The 25806-nt window shown below is 42.9% G+C and overlaps 1 protein-coding gene across 1 annotated transcript in view; it reads left to right on the top strand.

Annotated features, from left to right (window-relative positions):
- The first annotated feature begins 7705 nt into the window (after positions 1 to 7705).
- The window catches only part of RAPGEF6 (Rap guanine nucleotide exchange factor 6), a 134358-nt gene continuing 116257 nt past the window's right edge, over positions 7706 to 25806 (top strand). Inside the window, 2 exon segments of the mRNA XM_050905020.1 lie at positions 7706 to 7754; positions 8089 to 8217. Coding sequence (XP_050760977.1) covers positions 8149 to 8217 — 69 coding nt within the window. The 5' untranslated portion in view covers positions 7706 to 7754; positions 8089 to 8148.

The following is a 25806-nucleotide window of genomic DNA, read 5'->3' as shown; positions in this document are numbered from 1 at the left end:
AGTCTAACTCTGTGCGCAGGCTCTTGCTGGTGCTGTACCTTCATGCTGGTGCTGTACCTTCATGCTGGTGCTGTACCTTCAGCTCCTGCCCTGCGCCTAGCAAGGCCGTTCCTCCTGGGTCGGCACTCATGTCCCTGCCCTGCAACGGAGGAAGGACGGCCGGCGTCCCTGGATGTCTTGGCTTTTTGATGCGCGAAGGTAAAAGAGAGTCTGGTGGTCTCTCGGCAGGAGCATCTCCGCTGTCCGCTGCAGGAGAGCTTCTGGGCTGTGGGCAGAGGCCACCACAGGCTCTGGGACGCCGCTGTGAATCAATATCCCCTGCCATCACATCTACCGTGCTACAGAATTAGTGGGTGACATTACCAAGGCCGGGGCCTCTGGAAGGAGGGGAGGAAGGGAGGAAAACCACACCAAGTGGAAGAAGAGTCATCTGCAGATCTTTTTAAAGTTAAAAATAGACAGGATTTTGTCTGCAGAAGACAGTTTGTTCTGTTATGCTGCTGACATCATGTGAGCCTGCTGTACGCTTCTGCATTTGAAGACTAAAACCGATACACTGGAAACAGGAACTTTCTGGATATTCTGCATGCCTAAGATTTAATGGTTTCAGCGAGCCGCCTGATATCATCTCATCCATATGGTCGTGCTTGGGTGGGGGAACTAAACATCTCATTAGCTCTGTAGGGTCATTAAAGGCCGGAGAACAGATCATAAGCGATAATAAGGATGTACGTCATCGTGCGAAGACAGATGATAAAAGCAACCGCCTCTGACACCAAGTGCTTCAGTGCGAGGGGACCCAATTTAACAGCGTGGAGGAGCTGAGCGCTTGCTAACTCACTAATGTCAGCGGACCTGTTTATACTCTCTTCATCAGAAAAATCAGACCGACAGCATCGCAATGTGACTAAAACCAGAGGATGATACAGGGAATTTTGGCCTACATAACTTCGCAATGAGTTCACCGAGCATTCCTGGCTCCCAGGCCTGAACCGAGTCTACTAAACTGTGCAACATTTGTTCATAATTAAATTATGGTTTATACACACACACACAGAAACACAAACACACAGACACATATCTTCCTACAAACATACAAAATATATGCATGCAGTGGAAAGCTGATGTGATGCTGGCTGAATTGTTGCCCTGGTCTCAGCTATGACAGCAACGCTCACGGTTGCAAAGTACACCAGCAGCAAGGAAATGGTAAGAATCGGAACTCTTCCCCAGCCTCGGTCTTGATTCAAATGCTGTAATAGCTCTCGTAGGATTTCACAAATAAGTAGCATGTATTCGATTGCATAAAGCAGAGAAATAGCATGTCAGGCCTTTATTCACAATTTCTTAATCTAGTTGATTGCCGGTTAAGAAAAAGTCTAGACTGTTGGCTTGTTATTTGGCAGCAGAGAGGTTGTTTATTATTTTTCCACATGCTCAGAGAATTACTCCATTTACTTAAAAAAGGGGGAGGACTGAAATCCTATTTACTCTAATCTTTATCATAGTTAAACTGGCTCCTCTCCGTAGGCATGCCCTGTTCTTTTACTAGCTCAACACTGTCAGCCAAAGTGTTGTCCACTTACAAATGTCACAGATACACAGAATGGTAATACGGAGTTATGCAAGCGTTTGGCTTTTTGCCTCTGAAAATAGCTACTCAGTAGAAAAATACAAATACCGTTGCATGTTCTCTCTGGGTTATAACAGGTCACAGCCGCAAAATCCCCGCTGTTTGTGAAATCATCTTGCAACTTAGAGTTGTACAACTTTAAGGGGACCCCTAAAATTAATGAGAGAGACATTAAACGTTTGGAATAAGATATGCTCAATTGGTTACTGATGCCAGATTACTGGTGGGGAGTTTCCCATGGCAAGAGTGTTCTTTCTTTTTGGTTTGGTTTTTTTTTTAAGTCCTCATCTTTATCTGTGCCCAGCCCATTCTTTTATCCACCCTCCCCTTTCTAATGTTTTTTTGCATGAGGTTTCCTACGACAAATGAAGAAAATCTTTCAGCTGAAGTTTCAACCTGATTATACCAACAAAGAAAATGCAAATGGGGTAGTCGCTAGATTCCAGATTGCCTCCTGTCAGGGCAGGTTTTCCCCCGCCGCCCCCATCTTCCATTTTTTCAGGCTAGAGCTTGGACATCTGTACGCTGTTGCTGGGTTCCTCCAATATCTAGACAGGTCCATATGCTCTTTTAGCTTTTGCCAACAAAGTGCTGGGGCTGAAATCAAATATCTGTAGGTTGTGCGTAGTAAAAATAAAACGGCAGAAGACAGACAAACCATTTGATAAAAGAGCCCGTTTCCGACAGAGCTGTTCCATTGCGGCGTGTGTATCTGTTTGGGGCAAGAACTTCTGGCTTGGAGCAAACCAGCTGTTTTTATTTTAGTTGGTATTTTATAACAATTTTGAATGTTTTTGTCAGTTCTTATTCTGTTTTGTCAGACACTTTCGATAATGTTGTACGCTATGCCATGCCTGGGGCAGATTGGATGCTCTGGTGACTTGGCAGGAGTCCTTTCACTCCTGATCCCACTCACTCACATTCGACAGAGCTTGGTAATTCTGCAGCAGGGTGGCGGCAGGCGCAGGACGGGCAGGCAGCCATTCCTCACTGCGGTTGCACCTTTCGAGTCACCCAGCAGCCGGCAAGGGAGAGGAAAGCCCTTCTCGAGACGTGTCTTTTCACATTTGGACGTGGAAGGGAAATGAGGTAGGTGAGCACATACATGAAGTGTCACAGGACAGCCAGCGCTGTTTCAATATAAATAGCTTTCACTGTCCTCACCGGCAACTTTCAGAGAGTCCGTATCAATGCACGTCTTTGTTTTCATAGAAACCTTAATAAATGAAGAGCAAATAACCTAATTCACTGTTTGCTTTAGCAGATTGCTCCTAACTTGGGAACTAGGACTCCAGAAGCGATGCGGTGCATGGCTGGCCGGGAATGACCCGACACGACGGCCAGGGTGCGATGTTCCTAACCCCACTATGCATCCTCAAGCATGAAATATTTGGTATTTCAGAATTTCCACCTGTCCTCCATGCAGCCTTTCCCGTGGGCATCCCATAAAGCGCCCTCAGTCGAGAGCTGTTCCCTTCAGTTGGGAGCTAAGACGTAGGAAATCGTTCATCTCCCCAGCCGGAGCTATGGTTCAGGCTGCTCCGGGGAGCAGCTGGGGCTTGTCATCCCCCTCTCTTTGCGTGTTAATTTAATCTTAAGACCTTTCAATCTTAAGGCTCACTGTATTCACAGTACATTCACACCAGCACTCAGCACGTTAGAGACCATCACAGAGGTGTGACAGGGAACATGAAAAGCAAGGCAAATTGCCACTGAAGGTAAAGCCTAAGTAGAGAAAGCGTTGTATCCCCGCATTTAAAAGCTGTTAGGCTTCCCATTTGTTTCAGTCTTGTTGATTAAGGCTGAAAACTAAGGGTTTGACTGTCATGGTGACCTCTGTAGTTGCTCATGTGTACATGGCTTTCTAGTTTTACCCTTCAGGAAAAATCTGTACGTGGAAGGAAAGCCATGCTAGTCTTGAGTTAAAGAGAACAAAGACGGATTTTTAGTTTTAAAAATGTTATTATGATGCAGCAGAAAGATAAAGATCTCACAGTTCTCATGCTTCATTCCTACATTTTACCGTTACGCTTTGCACGGAAGCTCTAGCAATATGCGCACCGGGGAACTTTGCCTCAGAAGGAGCAAAATTAGCGGTACAATACCAAATGACCATTTCATTCTTGCTTTTGATTTTGCAAAAGTAATTTGGTATTTCACATTTTCTGGGACATAATTTCAGAAATGGAAATTTTGAGCTGCAAAATGCTCAATGTTCTCATCTGGGTACCTGATCGGTCTTGTGCCATTTGCAAAAATGTAACTTTCCTGCAAAAGGCGCACTTGCACAAAATTACTGATAATCCCTTTGCCTCCCCGACTTCACACACTTTTACTGAACAGTCACAAACTTGTTCTACTCGGGAAGTTAATCATCAGAATAAACATACATGGTGAAGCAGTCTGAAGAGATTCTTCCCATTGGGGAATGCCAGAACATTTTGTTTTCCTCCAGTCAGGCAGAGAATTAGTTTGTATGTCTTCCTTGCGGTGTGTTAACCACATACTTAGCTAGCAGTCGTTGCCAGTGATGTGAATGAATCTCTGAAGGGGAATTTTTTTCCAAAGCTAAGAAATCAAAACCAATAGCCTAACAGCCGCATTGGAGAGCGACAGGAAGGAAATTGCCAGGCTGTAGTAAAACTCATGGGAACAAGAAATACATAGAAAACATAAAAATATAAGTAAAAAATATTTCAGTGTATGATGATTATGTATCTTTCCCACTGGGAGAGGTGAGGAAGTTGAGTTTTACCCTGAAGAATCTGGGATGTGCACAAGGTGGTGAAAGGCGTGAGATTAAAAGGCATCTTTGGGAGTGTCAGTGAACCAGAACAATTGAGGGAACATACCAGGAGGAGGAGATGTACCTCATAATTTAGCTGATCTTCTCAAATTCACGGATGTTTGAAGCAGAAACATTTAATCTCCTGAGACTGCAAATCATCTGTATAAATAGCAAGACACCTTCGATTCTTATCTGTAAGACCACAGATATTGTTATTTTTCAATAAATAAAAAACTACGTGATAAGTAATGATGCTTTATTCGGGCAGAGTGATACAATCCAGACAAAAGGGAAGCAAATTTTCCCCTCCGCACAGACAACAGGCATCCTGCTTGGCCACATCCTTTAATCCCAGCCCTGAAATTACTCACTTGTGAAAGCTTCTTAATTGTGTTTAACTACGTAGGCTTTACCATGTGGAGACATAGGCTGTAACACCAGTAAGCAGTTAGGATCATGACACTCGTTTCCATTGTTCTCCAGATATTTGGGAAAATAAAGCTGACAGCTAAAATAGCCCCTGGAATAATTGCAGCTATTAGAGCCATTACCTACCCAAATTCAGGTATTTTGGGAGTGAGGAAAGTCTTGTTTCACGGGTCAGCTGAGCCAAGCAATTAAATTGGAATAGCAGCTTTGGTTCCTGTCGAGTACCTCTGTCTACCTTAGTGCTCGATGCGTGTCTGTTGGCTGATGTACAATAAGTAATTTGTGTGCAAAAGAAAGAGGAATTCTTAGGCTACTAATTTTATTCCCACGTTGAGTGCCCACTTCTGCGTTATTTTGATTGCACGGACGCTGAACAGCTAGAATAGGTGGTAGAATGAGTTCCCTTCCAAAAACCGAGATTAGGATTTAAATTATTACAGATCCACGAGAACTGTCATAGCACAGATTTCAGGTATGCTTTTTATTCTAGTCTTCCATTAAGTTTTTCTTCCAGCCACCTGCACTTGGGAAGTATCGACTAATTTTTCACATGATCTTTAACTATAAACTGAGCTGATAAAGAAAAATTACTTGATTTGTTATTACATCTCTGGTTAAAAAAAGAAAACATGAAGGAAAAAATAAGAAAAAAAGAATCTTTTAATAAAGAAGGATTCATGCTTCAGTTCCTTTGTACTTGCTTCTCCTCAGTTACTCAGGGGAACTTTTTATCTCCAGCTTTTCGATTTGGGTTCCTGGCAGGGCATCTCACAAGATTCCCACACTACTGGAAATAATATTTTATGTACTAAAGTTGAAAAAGGATAACATGTTCTGCCAAATAACTAGTACAAACTTCTGACCTTTGGAACAATAATAGACATGATATTTGGAAATGTTAATTTTACCACGGAAGTTCAAAATGAAGTAAAAAAAAAAAAAAAAAAAATTAGTCTTGATAGACTTTACGGGACTGAAACTGTGTCCTTACCTGATTGATTGTCATTTTTGAGAGCATCTTGTATTGTCTCTCTAGCGGTTGCAGCGTAATGACTTTGCGATGTTAAGAATAGTTGCTTTTAAGATCCGGGCTATCCATTCCACTGCCGTTGTGCCTGCAATGATAACTAGGCACAGCACCAAAAAAGTCTACAGCTGAGGAAATGTCAAATTCCCTCAGATTTTTCTTTGAAGGAAACACTAGAAATATTATAAAACAACTCGGAATGGCCAATAAAGTCCTTCAGTACAACAAAGACAATTGTGCCGTAAAGGGCAAGTGGTAAAGAGAACGGGAAGGAATAGCTGGAGAAAGGGAAGAAACAAAACCACTCTTGTTCATTAGGAAGGAAAGAGGGGGGGACAAAAAAAGGACAAACACAAGTTGTGTGCCTGCATAGCTTTGATCTCATACATTTACAAAACAGGACTTGGGGTAAGGAAGGAAATCTTCCGAGGCACGTTTGATACACGGCTGCTTCAGGGTGTCCCCGTGGGGCCGTCGTCACTGGAAATGCAGGTCCTGGGAGGACTTGGGAACCAGCCCAGGTCCACTTTGTAAAAACCCCACAAGACTTCTGAGCCGTGCAACTGGTTTTTATTCAAGGCTGAGATCCAAATTCAGATCAGGAGGTCGGGCTTTCCACCCTCGTGCCCAACGCCCGCGAGGCCTCGGTGGGCAGAGCAGGGATGGGGTCACACATCTGGGGAATCCGAACCCCGCAGCTCCGGGCCTGAAGTCAAAGGCCTGTAGAAGCTCAAGAATCAAGAAGGTAAATATTCTATCACCTGTAACTGGGAGGAAAAGGTGGGAACGTACGCAAAGTACAGGAGTAATGGTGAAGAAACGAGACTGTAACATATGGTCTCATGACAGAAGTACCCCTGCCCACGGAAACTCCAACTGGAGACGTACGTCCCATTTGACGTCGAAATGTAATTAACGCAGAAAATCGGTTATTTCGGGTGTAAAGGCGGACCAGAAGATGTTTTCAGGAGAAACTCGGCGGGTGCCCTGGGGGGCGGCAGCCTGTGAGGAGAAACAGGCCGCGGTGACAGCCGGCGCCGGCCGGGCCCGCTCTCGAACGCCTACCGGCTGCCACTGACCGCCGGCCCGCTCTACCCGGCGGCCTCCGCCCCGCGGGGACAGGCGGCGGGGACAGGCGGCGGGCCCCGCTGCTAGTGCTGCCAGGGCCGCCCGCTCCGCCGCGCCGCGCCCGGCCCCGGGGACCGCCCGCCCTCCACACGGCCTGCCAGGCCGCTCCCCCTCAGCGCCCGCGGCGCGCATGCGCCGAGCCCCTCCCAACCCTCGCGAGCCTTCCCTCCGCGCTGCTCCTTGACCCCGCCCTCTCCCCACCCTACGGCCGGCGGGGGGGGGCGGTGCTCGCCCCAGCCCCGCCCTTCCCGCCGCCCCGCCCCTCGCCCTTCTTGCTGATTCTCTGGGTTAAAGAGCCCGCTCTCGCACTTTTCTGTCTGGGGGCGGGAGGAGGGGGTGTGCGGCGGGTGAAGGGGGGCCGGGACGGCGGTGGCGGCTGCTGCTGGCGGCCTGAGGGGAGGAGCGGGCCGGGCTCCGGGCGAGGCGAAGGATCCTCTGGCGCCGCGTCGCGAAACTCCGCACCCGCCCGCGTCGCTTTGTGCGGCCCCGGGGGGGGCGGAGCCGCTCAGCGTAGGGGCCGAGCGCGCGGGGAGCGAGCGGGCGGGCGCAGGGAGTCCCGCTCCGGCCGGTAACTTCCCGCAGCCCGCGCGGACTTCTCCTCACGGCGGGGCCGCGCCGCCGCCTGGGCCCGCGCGATGGGGAGCGGCGCCGGCCGCCGGGGGAACGCGGCGGCGGGAGCCGGCGCCACCTGCCCCGCACGCCGCTGCTGAGCCGGCAGCCGGAGGCGCCCCGGAGGAGCCGCCCGCCTGGTGAGCAAGCCAGCCCGGCAGCGGGCACCGCGCCCGCCCCGGGCCTTGCCCTCCCCGCGCCCCCGCCGGCCCCGGTCCCCTCTCCCGCCTCGGCCTTCTTCTCTTCCCTTGCCACCCGAGTGCGAGGCGGCGCGGCCTCCGCCGGGCCCCCGGCGCGGGGAAAGTTTCGGGGCGCGTCCCCGCCCCGCCACGGGGCAGCGGCGAGAGGGGCCGCCCGTGGCGGCGGGGCCGGGCCGGCGCTGCCGAGCGGCAGGGCGGCGGCGGCGGAGCCCGGGCGGGAGCCTCGGCTGATCGCGTTGTGTCGTTGTGTTTCGTGTTCGCTGCTCGCCTGGAGGCATCGCCCCCCGCCAGCTGTTTCTGAGGAGTTACGGACCTGGAGGAGCAGAGTAATAGAATGACCTCTCCTGTGGACCCCAAGATTAAACAGGCTTTGCGAAAGAAACCATCAGAAAGGACTCCGGAGGTAAGGGGGCTGCAGCTCCTTCCCCGCTGGGGTCTTTTGATTTATTTTTTTTGTTTTTCCTTTGCGTAAATCTGTATTCCGACAGGCTTTCTGCTCGGTGCCGGGGTTGGTGGTGTTTGCGTGCTGCACATGACCAGGCTGGCGCTCACAAACTTATTCTATGTAGAGTTTGGTTATTTATTTATTTCTCTTTTGAAGAGTAGGATCTCTTGAGACCAACAGTGTTTTAAACATCCAGTAACACGCTGGATGTAGAGATAAGGCACTTTATGAACTACTTCAGGCAAGCTGTAGGAAGAAGAAGAAGAGGTAGATCACTGAAAAGTAAAATTACGCATGTTTCAGCGATGCAAAACTTCTGGGAAAAGTTAGCGAGCTGAAAGACTTTGCTTACCTGTACAGTGATGCAGATTTAAACAAAACCAAGCTAATTATGCTTCGCAGACTTCATAAAGAGATGTTTCTCCAGTGAGTGGGAGTGTAGAAATGTGCAAGGCTGGTTAGCTACAATAAAACACATTTTCCAATTAACTGCCTTCTCTGTCCCTTCCCCACAAGCTAGTCTGTAATCAGCTGTGTTTTTTTGGGAACGGTAATGTCATGGAGCTTTAATTTAATAATGAAATATGTTTGATAGCATTTGCATTTCACTGAAAGGCCGGTTGGAGTTTGCTTGCTTACCCTAGCCTTTTTTATTTGTTTCCCTTACTGTGATTTTTTTTTTTTAAACATGCTCAAGAATTAGTGGTATGAAATGATACGCTCTTGAGTTTGTCCCTTTGAGACCGGGAAACATCTGTTCTCCCTTGATACTTCATGGAGAGCAGAATGTCCTGCCTGGTCTTCCTTACAAGTTAATTATGAAAAGGCTACTCGGGGAGAACTGCTGGAGAGACTGCTTCAGAGTACATCCTAGCAGGACAGAGACCCCAATTCCCCTTCGCATCAGTCTTGTAAGTGGCTGAAATACACGTTCAGTCCCAATGTTTACTTGCCTTGGGATATCTGATACAGTCCTCCTTGTGTCCCTGCTCCCTAATTTAATGATGAGGCAGTCTCTCTGTTCTTTCTGTTTTCTTATCGCTCCCCTCTTGCTTCAGACTTTTCTTTCTTTCTCTTCAGCTGTAGTCTTCAGTTTGCAAAATTCCTTTGCTACTGTGGTTTGCAGTGTTGGGCAGCTGAGTTCGTCACAGAAGTGTCATTCGTGAGCTAGCATACCGCGCTGGCTCGTCATGGGGTTTGACTTTGGGGAACAGGTAATCTGGCCTGGCCCAAAACATCTGCCCACTGCTGCTTCTTGCAATACCGATGTCTCACGGCTGTGTAGGGCTTTTTGTTCTTTTTTTTTTTTTTTTTTTTTTTTTTTTTTTTTTAAGGCATCCCCAATTTTCCCCCCAGCAATTGTCGTGGAATTCTTTAGGGTTGTCACCTTATTTTGGCTAAAGCTGCCTTAAAATAAATATTTCACTTAACCTTGTAATGTTAAACTGTCAGATATCATGATGTCCAGCTGCACTGGACCATGCTCGTGGGTTCGTGTGGATCTGTGTAGATTCCCATTGAGACTGACGTCAGGGTTGTGTGCAGGTTTGAATTTGCCAAGGTATCTCAGTTGTGGGGAAAAAAAAATCTAATCTTTGCTAATCTAACTAATAGCACCTCTAAAATGATTAAAAGAAAAAATCTTAATTCCCTTGATAATCTGGCCCTTTTTTGGCAGGTATTTTGAGACACTGCACAGTCAGACTACTCGTGATTAAAGTTTAGCGTGTACTTAAAACTTGGCAGGATTGGGGCCTCTGTTCTTGTTGCCTGTTGCTGAGTGGGTAATTACTGTCAAATCACTTTTATTTTCTTGGGGTACTTTTGTTTATATACATTTAGAAACTAACCTGATTTCAAGAAAAGCACTTCTCTGTTTCAATAGCACGATGTTTGTGGGAGTCCCCTTTCTGGATCTATGCTACCTGTTCAGACACAAAGCAAAAAAAATCAAACTTCCCCAGCGCGGCCGCGCTCTGCCAGATTTCCCAAGCATATGCTCTGAGATGTGGTGACAGATGGATATAGGGTGATAAGGGAACTGGAGGAAACAATTGCAACGCAAACTTTTTTTTTTTTTTTTTTTTTTTTTTTTTTTAAATTGTGCTAAGCATTGTGACTTGTCAGCTTTCTTCTGTAGGCTGCAAGACTTAGGTCAGGGAAGTCAAAACCTGCTTAGCGCAGCCGTTAGGGTCAGACCCCAGTTTCGGGTGTCCCTGCGCAGGGTGTACGAGCTGGTGACTCCTGTCTTGAAGTATCCAGTTGTGCACGGACAAAAAGTGTGGCTTCGTTTCTCCCCTCCTACTCTGGTAGAAAGGTATTATCAGCTCCTCCCACATGAAATCAGCTGCATGGGGCTGCTCGTGCACTTTGACTGCATTTTTATCCAGGAAAATCCCCAAAATTCCTCAAACCGTGATTGGTATTTTATGATGCGCCAAAGCTGCTTGACCGCATGAGTTTCAATCGCTTTCAGTCCCTTTCTGCACCCCTCTCTATTTCTGATCCTGCAGTTTATATGAGCAGTTTACCTGGGTATTACAAATTACAGGGTTGGGGCTGTGCTGATTAGTAGCGTGGTCTGGTGCTTCATAACTATCATCTGTAGAGCAGTCTCTGGAAAAATACAGATAAATAATCCACACGTCAAATTTCGCTTATGAGTAGTATGATTATCCATATGATTTTCATTTTTAGGGCTTTTTCTTGACAAAATGTTTTAATTTGTAGGATCTAAGGAACTAAGCAGGGAGATATTAAAATATTTTTATAATTTACTTATTTTGGGGAATTATCTTGATGGCTTGCTCAAGTAAAAATTTTAATTCTTGATGCTACGAATATTTTGTTTGGAAAAATCTCTGTTAGGGCAAGTTTTCAGTGTTGTGGTAACATTCCAATGTTTGCTAATTGTTAAAGTGTATAAGTTATGCATATTAGACATGTACACACTTGATTTTTTTTTTTTGGTTGTTGTTGCTCAGATACTTCGTGTGTTATAATCTTTAATTTATTTGGCGGGGGGAATTATTTTGATGAACTCCTAGAGATTGTAGCTAACACTTAATGATGTATACATTTTTATGTAATTGCTGTTCTGTTACTCCATTTAGAGACTTTCTTTGGTACTACCCAAGTCTGGGAAATCTTTTGAATTTTTTTTTCTTTCTTTTATTTTCTTTCTTCCCTCTGCCCTGGTGCATCATAAAATTGTACAGCTACGTGATGCAAGCTGGCCTTTCTTGTGGAAAGTCTCTTAAAATGTTTGCACGTGGACTGATACCCGTGTACGTGGCAGATTGCCACTCTAGGATGCGAGTCCCACTTCAGTAAAACTTACGAACCGTTGGTTAGATAGATTGACTGTGACCATATACTGACACTGTATATAAATCTGTCTGTCTCTCAGGTTCAGCCTGAAAGTGCAGAATTTGTGAGGGTTCTCCCAGATGTTAGTTTCGATAACAGATTATCCTAACAAATCATCTCTTCTGTGCACACTGTCTTGTCAGACAGAGAAAACTTTTGCAGTAATTGGACACTTAATCACTTTTAAAAAAAAAAATCATAGCTGTATTTAAACTATAGGATTTCATACACTTGTTTAATATTTTGATATCTGCATTTGTCTTCCAGGGTTATGCTGATGTCTGTGTGATGTCAAATGTGGGAGTTTTTGTACATGCAGATCCTCCTGTTCTTGCAGGCTGCGAATATGGGATTTACGTACTTCCGTGCAGTGTTTTAGCTTTGTCTTGCATATCATCCTGCCTGTTTCTTGTGTCACAGGCGGGGATATTAAATTAGTAATTTGGGAATATTCTAATAGAAGGAAATAATTTGTTCAAAGCAGTAGGAGGGAAGGGCGAATGTTTATGCCACCGTGTGCGCTCTCTCATTAAAGGTTTAATTTTTTGAGGCCCAGAATTCCTTATCAGCTCCATACAAAGGCTGTGATGTTAGTCTTTTGGGGAGTGGTTTAATGCCTACCACAGATAAGGTCTCAGTGGCTGATAGGGCAAAATAGCAAATGATTATGCTGCTTTTTCTTTCTCTTTCTCTTTCCTTTTTTTTTTTTCTTCCCCTACTTTCCCTCCCATGAGCATGCTTTCTTCCATTTTCAATGGATCCTTTTCCCAACATAGTCTCCTTTTAGTTCTTCATGACTTTGTTCTAGACAGCATTTCCTTTCCGTGGTTCAGAAAGCTTTGCCTTTATTGGACTTCAAAGAATTAGAGTTTATTTTTATACTCTAAGCTCTTATATTTTCCTAACTTTGTCTTGTTTCAGTAATTCTTGATTAATGTTCATTCAACTTTATATGGCAATACTAACTCCTCTTTCTCTTCCTGTTCCCTTTTTATTAATACAGTGGAAAGAGAAAAAAACCCTAATTTGCACAATTGTGTCATAATGGGGTCTGCTATTTGGAGTGTGTATGTGATGCTTCTTGACTGCTTATATATAGAGAAATAGATCTGCATGAATCTAAATCATGCACAAATTGATGGGCATTATAAAATGGCTGTAATAAATAAAATAAATTATTGCTGACAGCATAACAAAGGCACTCTTGTACTGTAGCACAGCTGAGCCAAACAGAGGAGAACATCTGCTTCTTGTTTCCAGAAATAACTGGTATTTTGAAGTGGTTTTTTTCATCCTTTTAATGATTTTCTGTACACTCAGTAGGTGAAACAGGGGATTAGCCTTTGTTAAAATCCATTGTTTCTGTAGTTCGTAGTGAGCTTTTAGGAGTGTTAATGTAACAACAGTGTTGGTTTTGGATAGCCATTTAATGTAATCAGAATTGTAGAATCACTACAAAAATCTAGATGCTTGCAGTTATCTTAAAGCCGAAAAGAAATTTGTATTAAATGAAGTTGCAGATGCTGGTTTGTATTTAATAAAAATTCCTTACTGTTAGTATGTGGGCCTCCAAAACAGGGAAAGAGGAGCGATGGAAACCTGACTCCTGCCATAATTTTCTACTACCTAACCTCTGTCTTACATTTTCATTTCCATTTTTTTGTTAGCGATATATTCTTTTACAGCTGACGCTTTCTAAGACTCTGTCATGTGAGTAACAGTTCTGGAGCTCAAACTGAAGACGACTAGCAGTTACCTGGCATAAAATACTCGAGATTGTTCTGTAGCTCTGTGCTTCAGTATCTTTGCCAGAGAGCCTCCCCAAACTGTATATCAAAGATGAACTGACCAGTGCTACGTAACTTTTATCCCTTACACTGCAGAGACTTGGTTCCGTCTTTGCATGTGACTGTGCTTGGAAGTTGGAAGAGACCTTTAAAGTCGATGTATTGCTTATCAGTGGGTGATAACCAAAGTGATTGCGAACACGTACTGGCCTGCCTGCAATTTACTAGTAATAAATTCCTGGCTGGGTCGTTGTGTACCTTATGCAGATTGCCTTTCTGTATGCATATGACAACAATTATTATTTACAGTTACAAGAACATAAAACCTTGTAGTATAATTATGGATACTTTATAAGCAGTCTTGAGAAGGCGACAGTTACAGTTTTATTTTCGTTCTGTACGATTGAAAAATCAAATGCAGAGAAATCAGTTGTTTTACTAGCAAAAATGTTGAGTAACTGCAGCTTTAGAGAAAGACTTGAGTGTGCGTACACTCTGGTCCTGTGCGCTGCCTCGTTGACACCATATTCTATCAGCATCTTTCTAGAACCTCTTTTCCGGACCTAGAAGTGTGAGGTTTTCTTAAATATTAGATTAGTCTTTTTAAATAAAAGGTGTTGTAAAGCTTTTTTCTTTTTATAGCTGTCTAGTAAAATTGAAGTTCAGAACAGTGGTACCTGAGGAGTGACACGTTGGATATCATATTGGTGGCTGACAGCTCTTAAGATTGTTTGAGTCTGATTCACAAGCAGAATATAGTTTCTTGGTTAATGAAGGAGGTCCTGAAATTCTTTATTACTGTTTCATTAAAACAGTAATAAACCTTCTCTCTTCCTCCTGTGCTTTCCTGCCACATAACTTTCAGTTGAAGGTAAAACACAACCACATTTTTTTTTCCAAGCTGCTCATTAAATTAATGTATTCAAGCTCATGATAAATACAGCGTTGACAATCCTGGAGGATTGTCGGACAAGCCTCATAGCTTTGGGAGAGCTGCGTCTCTTCAGCTGCCAGCTTGATGAGTTAGGAAGTTTTTAGTGCTTACATTTTCCTCTATTTTGTCTTGTAAGAGTACTTTGGGTGGGTAGTTGTCTCTTATTATTCTGTTTCTTAATACAGTGTAGTATCGTGCGTCTTCATCTCAATTAGACCTGTGGTTTTCCTGCAATAAAAAAAGCCAAGCATGCAAACTCTTGTACTGCCTCACTGAAATGCTTCTTGATAATTCATTTTCATAAACTTTGTATTTGCACCTTGTTTTCTGAGATGATTAAGAATGATGTTCTTTGATAGGCACGTCTCAATCTTTTATTAAAAAAAATTAAAATAGAGACCAATCGATGCATGTTTGCTGGTAGTCGGTCAGTCTCACTAAGCATCCCTGGGAAACCAGTGCAGGTAAAATGTGGCGTCCCCCTCCCCGAGACTGGGCAGGGTCAATCTTTCTTCTGGATAATTAAAATTAACCTCCTTTTGCGTTATTAATCTGTGGGTGATTGTGGGACTGACTTTGAATTCACAAAGTTTTACTTAAAATCAGTGGCATTTGGCTATTTTACTACAGTTGTTCTCATTGCCATGTGGACACGGCTCTGTGCTTGTGACGTACAGTTGATTTGCCTGTTTCTCGGCCAGAAGTACTCAACAACCTGGCATATGTTTCAGTACCCAAATAATTCAGATTATCGCTAGTTGGAGCCTTAAGTACAACACACTTTCTGAAGCTGAAATCGGCCCTAAATTAGTTGCACTTAAAAAATAAAATCCATCTGTTGTTTCGAATGAACCAAAATACAATATTGGAGCATTTACCAGTTTTTAACCAAATGTTAATATATGTAAATGTTCAGCTATAAGAGCTTCACTGTCTGTCTTCAGAGGGTTTTTTGTTTGTTTTTGACCAGTTTTTTGAGCTTGTTTTTGTTGTGCTTTCAGCAGCAAGACTGAATGTGTTGCTCATATTAGTCTTTTGATTATTTATGTCTCAGAGACACAAATAACGTTATGTTGAGCCTTGGACAAGGTACCGCGTTCACAGAGGAGGGCTTCTGGTTTGGCTGTTCCGCAGCTGTTGTCTGTCTGGAATACCTGCAAGGAAACTTTGCTAGTGGTTCGCAGGAATAAATATTTTTTTCCAGCTTTCTTAACAGTTAAGGCCTGTTGACTTCAGTCAAATATAGCTTCACGGTTCTAACCAAATAAATTGGGTTTCAGGGCACTGTTTTAGCTTCGAGTACATATACTGGCTTTACTGAAGTGTCATTGACAAATAGATTTTTCTTAAATTTAGAGTCTGTCTAACAAAGTTTCCTTGTTCAAAAAATTTAATATTTTAAGTAGAGAAAACACCATGAATGTTGCTGAGTGGGCGAGTTTTTTGTTTTTAGAGTCTGTGTCCGTATTAACCCATATTGTGGGTAAGGATGTTGAAGACTGTCCTGGAAAGGAAAATTTGGGCAGGAGTGAAAGGAATAAAAAAAACTCAGATGGAAACAGGGAAACATTGTGATGCTTCAGGTGCACTGAAGTAGGTGTACGAATTCTCCTGATTAATTATTTTTGCAAGAGCATTATGAACCAAAGCTCAAAAAAAAAAAAAAAAAAAAAGTCAAAACCAAACCCACAAAAAACCCCTCCCCAAACCCATTTTCTTTTTTGCCTTTTGGGTCGGGTGAAATGCCAAAGAAAGTAAACTTGGAATAAAAACTCAGAAAAGTAAAGTAGACTGAACATTCGTTGTTCATCACCTAACGTAGTGCTAATAACCTGGGAGCACGCTTACAGTTCTTCCATCTAATAGCTGTGACTTTATGGTTTCCGATCTCCCTGGCAGCTGAGGTCCAATCACTGCTTTTTCACTGGTTAAATAAGCGTCTGGTGCTTGCGTCATTACAGTGTAAAGCAAGCAGCATTACTCCTGGAGCGTCCCAGTGATTGGCTTGGTGTGATGTGTTAAAACTGATTACGGTCACGCTGGTTTCTAAAGCATCTCTTTTAAATACCGGTCTGTAAAGAATCATTGGGACTGCGTTGCTGCTGCTTTCCCCGGTGTGGACGGAGCCTGGGATTTTTGTTTGCAGTGGCCACTCGGACCTGCTTCTCTAAACCAAACATCTCGGTACCCGCTGGTATAAATCTCGGCAGACTTTAACCTCTACCTGTGCTGATACTGCGCTGTGGAGTATCTTTACTTCTTTGGCCTTGTAAGAGCAGAAGTGTACAGATGTTGCTTCTGTGACAAGTGATGCTTTTTGGTTTTGTGTACAGAATTGGAAGGGTTAGTATAAATTAGCTGCCCTGGCCCTTTCCTCCTACCTATTTCGCTCTGCTCACTAGCCAGCCAGAGCCAGCTGAGTTTGATGCTTCGTTTTTGATTCCCAACTGCTGCTCTTGGGTCATGACTAATGCAAATTCCTTCATGTAGTGTAAAGTCTGCTATACAGAACATGGATGTATTAAAGAGAAGATCAAATTACAGTGCGCTAATAACTCTGTGGACAATGGCTCATGTGTATTGGCATTGTTTGCAGAAGGTTCAGGGTTTATGCTTAGTGAGTCACTACGTTACACATGACAAGGTGAAAAGCCGTTCCACCATCCTTGTTTGTCTATTGGATGTAATTTCCAATTCAGATTCATTAAAATGAACCGGTGAGTAGGAATGTGGTTCTCTTACGGGATACAAGTGAATGGGTATCTTCAAGCATTGTCTTGGCCTTTTGAAATGTGTAGTGCTCCTATCTCAAAGTGCTAGTCCAGCTTACCTGAAGAAAAGAGTGTGCAGTTAGGTCTAGCTGAGACAGAGCTACAAGTCTGAGCCTCAGGAAGCTTGAGGAATGATATTAATGAAACTGATGACCACAGTTGTGTGCTGCCTGGTCTTGTGGCTTTGAGCACTTCTTGTGTCTAAAACTTGGTGGAATTGTTAAATCTGAACATCGTAATCAGGTGTAATGAACATATGGTATCTCTTTTGTGTGTAGGTACACAAAAAAGTCAGAGGCTATTGCCTAATCTTACTTGCTCCTGCTTGTTGGGATTCGTTTGAAGGAAGTAGAGCCACAACAAAAGCAGTAACAAAACATTTTGGCTTTGTAATTTGTGTCAGTGTCACTTTCTATGACTGTTCTGTGTTTGCGTGTGCGTATATATGGGTGTCTACCGCACACCTTAAGTGCATGATTTTTAGGTATCTTTTCTGGAAGATATATATAAGATAAGGATTTTAAAGGAAATTATATTCTAAGACTATATATATATATATATATATATAAAAAAAAATCTTGTATGGGAGGAAAAAAGACAATCATGGTCCACGTGTGTTGCAATTTCTGCTGCGGAGCGTGCTAGATTAGAGGGTGTTCACGGGACCTCTGCTCCCAGGCCTGGAGGAGGAACTTCCCCTGGTTCATGGTGGCAGGCGACGATGTCTTCACTTGCTTTCCCTCTGGAAGAGCTGTCCTCAGCCTAAAAGAAATGCCCTTGAGTATTTTGTGTCGTGCTTTAATGTGTCCAGAGTCTGGTATGTGTAGGGACAGCTTTGTCTGAAACCCTTGTTACCAGGTGTGGTTTGATCTCTTTTTATTGCTTTTTTTGTTTCGTTTTTTTAAGCTTCTCATTCTGTTACAATCCCAATGCAGAAAGATACTCTAGCTCTGATTTTGTTAGCATTGTGCCTGTTGATTCAGTGCTGGTTGTTGGTTAAAGGAATTTGGGAATCTGGTGTGAGTGTAGGTAAGAATATTTAATCAAACATCTCCAGAATACATCAAGTTCCTAGTCTTCCTGTGAAATTATTCTCAGAGCACAAAGTCTTCTCTAAGTCTCTCACCCTTCACTCCTCTTTCCTTCACCTCAGTTCAGAAAGTGCAACCGGGAGGTTTGGTGTTGCAGCCTGATCTCTGACAAGGGCCGGTTGTACTTGGAGAAGGATTTCGTTGCCAGTGCTGCTGCCTGTGAGGCACGGCGTGCAAAAAGCTCTCGCTGCCTTGTGCTTTCGGTCTGTCTCAACAACAGCCCCCAGGAAGAGCTCCCATGCCATGGCTCGCCTCGGCAGGAGGTTCCGGTGGTCAGTGGGGGACTTGTTCTCTTGGGCTGGTCTTTCTGGTGGCCTGTGCTTTGACTTGAGCTGTGGCAACGCTGTCGTGTATCTGCCTTCGGATGCCTCGGTGTGCAGCCCCTTTCTCTGTAGCAGCAAGCTTTCAGGGGGCTAGCGGGATGTCCTGAAAGGGATGCGCATCCTTCCTGTTCTTTTTATTTATTTTTTTGTTCCGAAAAGCTGGCTTTAGAAGATGCAGTCAGTGGTTCTAGGGTTTTCTGGCCTGGCGATATAGTTGTCAACAAGGCTTTTGTGTCTGGGAGGTTATTGTAAAACAGAAACTCGCTGTTTTCACTGCGTGGTTGTCAGAGCATGCTAGAAGCTTACACAGATAGTATTTACGATTCTTTTTCAAGCTGTTGGCCAAAGTAACTGTAACTAAAGAACAGAGATCACAGCAGCTTGCTTCGTGATAATCTTCACAGTAAATGTGGGATTTAGGGCTCAACGGATGTGATTTTGCAGACTAGGTCATACGTTATTATTGATCAAATATTTCGAGGTCTAGTTCTCTAAACTATGATAGGGTGGCGGTAAATTTAGCTCGTAGGAGGTTGAAAAATGACTCCCCTTTTCTGAACATTACTGTCACGGAAGACTCTTAATGCTACAGAACAGCTGTGGGGATCTTGCACGCCAGCGAGCATGCCGCAGTAGTTGTCAGCAAGCAGATAGTGACTGCAGTGTCTCCTTGTTTGTACTCCAGTCTGCTAAGGTCCAGCTGGTGACCAGGCGGTCTAGTACCTGTAACTTTCCAGTATCAAGCTCGGTTTGGTTCTTTTCAGAAGGTAATAAGACTTCTGCTTCATACGAACCTGAAACCTTGTTAGAGGAGCAAATGAAGTTAGTGAATCAAGGTGGCTGTTTCCCAGTGATCTTCCCAGGAGCGTGTGAAGTGTTGTTGCTCTAAGATTACTTTTCCTATCCTTGCTTCCAATTACTGTTCCTGAAAAACTGGTTTTTCATTTTAATGGCAGCTGTGACAGCTCTGAGAGTGAAACCAGAAATTATGATGGAGTCCTGGAATTCTTTATTGGAACTTATTTCCTTTAGTATATACCTTTCCCCACGCAGTGGGGTCATACACTTAGTTTCATCTGCGGAGTGACAATTTAACTAAAAGTTTTCACCAATGAATTAAGATTTAAATATGTAATGTAATATTTTTCTAAAAACCTATTTTCTATTTTATTATCTGAATTTAAACAGTGAATTTCAGGGACTTCTTAGGTAGTAAGGGTGTGTTTTACAAAACTGTTAATCTGAGCTAAAAGGCAAGCCCAGTGCCTTGTTACTGACCTTGCAATAGGAACTCTTTGGAGATATTAGAATAGTGAAGAAGGGCGAGAAAAGGGTGTGGAAGGAGGTGGGAGAGAACTGCAAGTACACTTGGCATTCAGAAAAGTTGCCAAATGGAAGAAAAATACATTTCGTTTCTGCTTTTGTTCTCTGAAACTGCAAAGGGTAGAGGGCAAGCAGTCAAGACGTGTAGGTGTTAAATTCCTCATGGAAACAGTATTAAAGCCCCAAAATACCATACTGTATTAAAAAAAGTCATCATAAAAAATTAATAATTTTTTAAAAGAAAATCTCTTCAGGTAGTATACCAAAACTTATTTTGTATAAGCTTTACAGAGGAGTTTTTCTGTGATGTTTATTTTGACAAAGCCGATTCTTGTGTCACTTTGTGTAAGGAGAACTGGGTATCTGTTCATAGCGCAAATAAATAGTGAGAAAATAATACTCAGTCTTAACAGACTTGCATGTATATATGCATGCTGTGGGAGGAAACTGGGGTGAAAGTGCTCAGGTAGTGCCCACTTGTTGCCAGGCACTGCTTCTGAGGAGCGGAAGGAAGGAAGCCAAATATCTTTAAGCAGTTGTCTGAGCATCCCTGATGTACTGCTGTTCCAAGCATTGATGACATGCTGCTGGTGTTTGCCCCATGATGTAGCACTGTCTAATAACCCTTGTATGCAACTGTGCTTATACCCCCATCACAAGAGTGTAAAGAGCTGGCAGTCTTCAGGTGGAAACGAGTCTCTTGGCATTAAAGGTGGCTTGTGGTGGTCTTGTCAATGGTAAAGAAGCTGCACACTTCCGAGGACCATGCATTCTGGATAAACTTCCAGTTTGCAGGGTTTCTCTTCTCTCCCCCAAGCACGTGCAAAAATTAGTTTTCATCGACAAGTGTATTGGAGAACAGATCTATAAAGGATATCTGGAGCTCTGATGTCCTTTCTTGTAAGAGGCCTGCCGTTGCCATAAAATAGTTTTGCTCATGCTAGTGTTGCCAGACAAGCTATTTCTAAAACTAGGAGGTCGTCTTCTTCCAATGACCTCAGGCTTAAAATACAGAGAGTTTTCCTTTGTTTGATGAAACTGTGATACACCCTTCTTCCTCTTTTGATGATTTCAATACAGTATTTTGGAAATACCCTTAGTTCAGGGAAGCATGCACAAATTATTTAGCATTCTGCATCTGGTTTCTCTAGGTTCCTTAGCTCTGCTAATTGTTGGTTATCTTTTAGCATGTTAAGAGAGTCTAGCAGATTCTTGCCGAATAGAGAAAAAAAATAACTGCCTTAAGGGATTCTCTCTTTGTAATCTTTTTGTACCTGATTAAAGCATTGACATTTAAGCAGTCTGTCCTCCAAAGACTGTTTAATAATGGGCGTCAAATGTTGGTCCTTTTGGTCTGGAGGGAAAGAATTCTTGTGTTGCTTTGCAGGCACATACAGTTTGGCCTTTTGGCCAAATAGGTATTCCTACAAAGAGATCGTTCCAGAGCTGTTGTAATGTTTTTTACCTTGACAATTTGCATTTGAAAGAGCTGGAGAGTGAGGTCTGCCTTTGTAAACTGCACTGTGTATTTAGCGTTAAAAGGTGATGGGATCACTTCTGCTGTTGCACCTTGATTCTGGGAGGTTTTTTATGCTCTTGTCACAAAGGGTTGTGCTTGCCAGTGGCCACTAGATATTGTGGATTATCTAGGGAGAATATTCTACTTAAATCTGATATACTCTACCCTGTGTTCTCGGGGTTGTGTGTAACATTGTCCAGCCTACACTAAGCTGCATTGGTTTGGCTAAGTAGAAGTGGTCTCTCCAACTGTTGCAGAAGGAGTTTCTGTTCCTGTTTCCCATTTGAAGTAGGAAGGAAACTGGCAGTCCTAGGTTAGACTACTGACCTCCTGTCAAATACATCTGTTGCTTCCATTTGTGCTGAATGGTAAGGCTTCCTTCAGCAAACTCGTCCATGGATGCCATTATATGTGACTTACAAGCTGCTTGGCGGAGTCTTCAAAATATGCTGGTTCTTCCTAACTGATGGGCAGTGTTAGTACAGAAATGAAGGGGCATAATCCAGCTGGTGTGATCATTAGGAAAGATCTCTTAGCTTGCGTGTCTGTGCTAGCCTACCATGTCAGCCTGACTCCTGTGCCATTGGGTTGTACTTCTGGGTGGAGTTCACAGCTCAAGAGAGGAACTTTGTTTTCCCCTCTGTACACATTAGTGAAAAGAAGGGTATTACGGAGCAGAGCAGACCTGTTGTTAACAGGTGCTGCATAACCAGTCAGAGTTGTTCACAACCATATTTTTAAGAAAAGGTGAGAATTTTCCTTGCACTTAGTTTAGGTCTCTCAAATCCAGCAAATCTGGCTACGTAGAATTCAGAGGTCATGGAGTTCACTGTTTAGTATCGTGAACAGTAATGTTGCTTTGATTTTTCCCAAGCTCTAGTCAAACACTTTTTCTTAATGTATTTTTATCTGAAATAATTATATAGCTCTCGCAGTTGTGAATGCTTATGTAAAAAAGTGAGAAGCTTTAGATAACAGGTCTTCCGCTCCTTTTGATGCTTGTATGGAGTGCACCTAGTAAGTACCGCAGAGGACTATCTGCTTGAATGAGAGGCTAATACACTCTAAATGCACTGCTTTTCAAGAAAACACACAGCAGAGATGTCTTAATTTTGAGTATTATTGTGTAAAATGTCTGAACTGCAGTACCAGATCCTTCCATTTCTCCTGGGGGGGTGGACTGGGGTCTAGAATGTATGTTCTCCGTGTCTGTAGTCACAAGCGTGACTGTCCAGAGATTGTGGTGGTGTAATCTTTTATTGCGGCATTCTGCTGCTGGGTCCAGACTTTGCCTTTCATCACCCTGTACGAATCTTCTCCTTTAATGTGAGCTCATGAGTCAAAAGTCTGAGTCTTAAATTAATGCATTGCCTTGCTGCTTATAAACCTAACTTTGATACTCAGATTAAGTTTAGTATTAGGGTGGTTTTTTTTTTTTCATCTTCAGTGAATAATGGTAGTCTTGCTCTCTGAAAGCAGAAGTCGTCTTTTTAGATGAAGCACTGATTTGTTTAAAAGTGGGTTTGTTATACCTCCATAGGCTGTGGTTGAACAACACTGGAAGAGTGAGGTGTTGGAGGAATCTCTGGCGTGTTGCATTACAAATTAGTGTTGATCATGGTTTCATAGGAATGAGAAAGTTGAGATTGGCTTGTTTTGGGTTTGTATTCAAAGGCAATTGTAGCCTCTAAAGTTTTTGGTCTCCCTAAGGATGGAACGGCTGGTTGGAGTAGAAGAGGTTTCCATATCATCTCATATACTACAACCCAACTGAAGTAGCCCATGTCTCACGTGTAATCAGTTAGTACCTGTTTGATTCAGTATGGAGGTGAAGGCAGTTGCTCTGCATCTTGTCTGTAGTTCTGTGGATGTTAGTCATGAAGTTTGTTGCACTTTGGGAAGCTGGGTGCCTGGTGGATAGGCTGCAGGATTTGGAGCTAGAAATTCCTGAGTAACAATATTATGTCACGGTTGATTCAGTCCCTGACAGTACACTCATTTGTTTTTTCTGCTAATGTTGAAGCTGTTAATTTTCTTAATTAGAATTATTCCCTTTGTAACATTATTCATCAATGATCAATTGTAATTATGAGGGAAGTGCACAGGTATCTGTGCCTCTGACATTTATGTTGATTTCAAATTTGAAACCTGTTAACCTAGATATATGAATATGTATACATAGAATATAACTCCTCAATTTGGATCCGTAAGCTGCTTTGTGGTTTATGGCACAGGTATCGTTGAGAAATACAAAAGTAGATCTTAAAACAGTGGCAGAGTGTCAGTTTTTAGAGTTTTGCTGTGGTGGTTTGCATTCAAATGTAGCAGTAGGGTGAATCTGGCTTATTTTTTTGCTGCAAGCAAAGATGCTAAGAGCTGCTGATTACACTTTTCTGTTTGGTGAGGGATATATGTATGTTTGCCAATATATGGATACACATGTACACAGGCATGTTTGCATTTCTCTGCATGTGAGAGGGTATCGTAGTAGTTGTGGCAGTAGTAGAATTTAATTGTGGGAATCTGCATTGATTCTCTAAGCCATATAGCCTACTGTAAATTACAGTAACTTTCCTGGATTGCTCTGTTTGGTAGTGCTTGGGTACCCTAATACCAGGATGCAGGAGGAATTACTGGTAAACATATTACTGTTGTATTCTACAGGAATTCCTTCGCAGTTTGTAGTGGCATTATTATGGGAATAAAATTGCTGGAGCTTGATTTTTCTTTTTTCCTCCAGTGGTTTTATTGAAAAAGGTTGTAGGAGAGCTTTACTTTCATGTGATATTTTATTCTCCAATTATAATCTTCTCATTCTCATGTTTTTTCTAATGTGCTGGTGCATTGTCATCAATGTTGAATGAAAACACAATGTGGTGACTGTAATATTTTACTGAGGCACTAAAACGTTTTGAGATGGTTTGTTGAGCTGTATTCCTCTCCATTACCTAGATACTGAGTGGGTGACTTAAGTTACAATATTGGTAAGAGATCTCATTTTGTCTTCACTATTACTTATTAAGCAGGACTTAATTTCCTGACAGACACGATCTTTGCTTGATTGAATTCACAAAGAAATATGAAATTATATACTGCAAAATCGTAAATGTGCCATTATAAAAATAACAATATTCTTATCCGTTTGTATAAAAATCTGACGATTAATATGGTGGAAACAAACTGCAGTAAAGTAGTGTTATTCTGTCTGTTAGTCTTTCTCTACTTGAGATACCTGTTGAATAGGAGCTGTAGTTACGGGACCTTGATAGTAACGTCCGCTTGCTGCAAAGATACATTGGGCAAAGCATGATGAAAATGTGTGAGGAAATCATTACAACGGAGGGTGTTTGTGTGTTAAAAGTGAAATAGCAGTTGCTTAGTGCTTTATTTGGGAGGGGGGGAGGGGGAAGCGGGCAGTAATGGTTTTCAGGATAGCACATAGCCTTTGTACGTATGTATGATTATTAGCTATCTATCTGTCTGCCTGTCTCGTTGTTGTATGTAGCTCATTCTTCCTTGCCATATCTGTGGGACCAGTTTGTGTTTGGGTAGACAGCATTACCTCTGCCTCTGTGCCTTCCTGCAGCACCTATCCTGGAACTAATCTTTTAGAATAGGAGCTCGTTTAGAATTAACAGGATTATGTTTCAGTAAAAAAAGTACTTTGCATCTCCATTAGTAGCTTGGGGAGCTCTAGTCCAAGAGGGAGGAAAGAGAACAGAAACTAGAGCATTCTCTACAGTAAGAGCAAAGTCATATATAGGTAATGAACTCAGATGTTGAACACGACTGAGTTGCATACAGACATACTCCCAAGTTGTCATTACCGATAGGCGTAGAATTGACCTTTGGATTTCATCCTCCCTCTCCTCTCTCCTCATCCCCAGGTTTCTGTACCAAATTTCTTATTTAATAAGAATATGCCTTTTTCCTTAGTGTTTCAGTGTTCTGACCTTTCCTACCATGACTCCTTTTTTTTCTTAAAAGGAAATTTCAGATGTTGGTACTTTCTTGCCTGTGCCTCTTAAAAGAGCAGGGAGTTTCTTTGTGAATCAGGCAAGCTGATGTTTTTGGAGTTACAACAAAAAAGATTTAACCAAAATATTGCTATTTGATGGATGCTTGTCCTCTAGAAGGGAGACTGTTAATTTTGACAAGTAGTCAGCTGCTCAACTAGCAAAGCACTGATTGAACTGAAAGCCTGAAATTGCCCGTTTTGCATGTTGATTTTAGGCAACTTTTCAAGAGCCTGGGTAAGGAGGCTGCTTTTACGGTCTTTGATCTCTTACTGAAAAATGTTTGGTATAAAATTGTGCTCTTTGATAGATGTAAGCATTATCCAACTTAGATAGATGCTTACAAACTATAGACTTCCCATCCTATTGAACTCTAGGAGCTCAATGTTTTCAAGGCAGCTTGCTTTAGGTTTT

Source organism: Gymnogyps californianus, chromosome 14 (assembly GCF_018139145.2).
Source record: "Gymnogyps californianus isolate 813 chromosome 14, ASM1813914v2, whole genome shotgun sequence".
Classification (NCBI taxonomy): Eukaryota; Metazoa; Chordata; class Aves; order Accipitriformes; family Cathartidae; genus Gymnogyps; species Gymnogyps californianus.
This window is presented reverse-complemented; position numbering and strand designations above follow the sequence as displayed.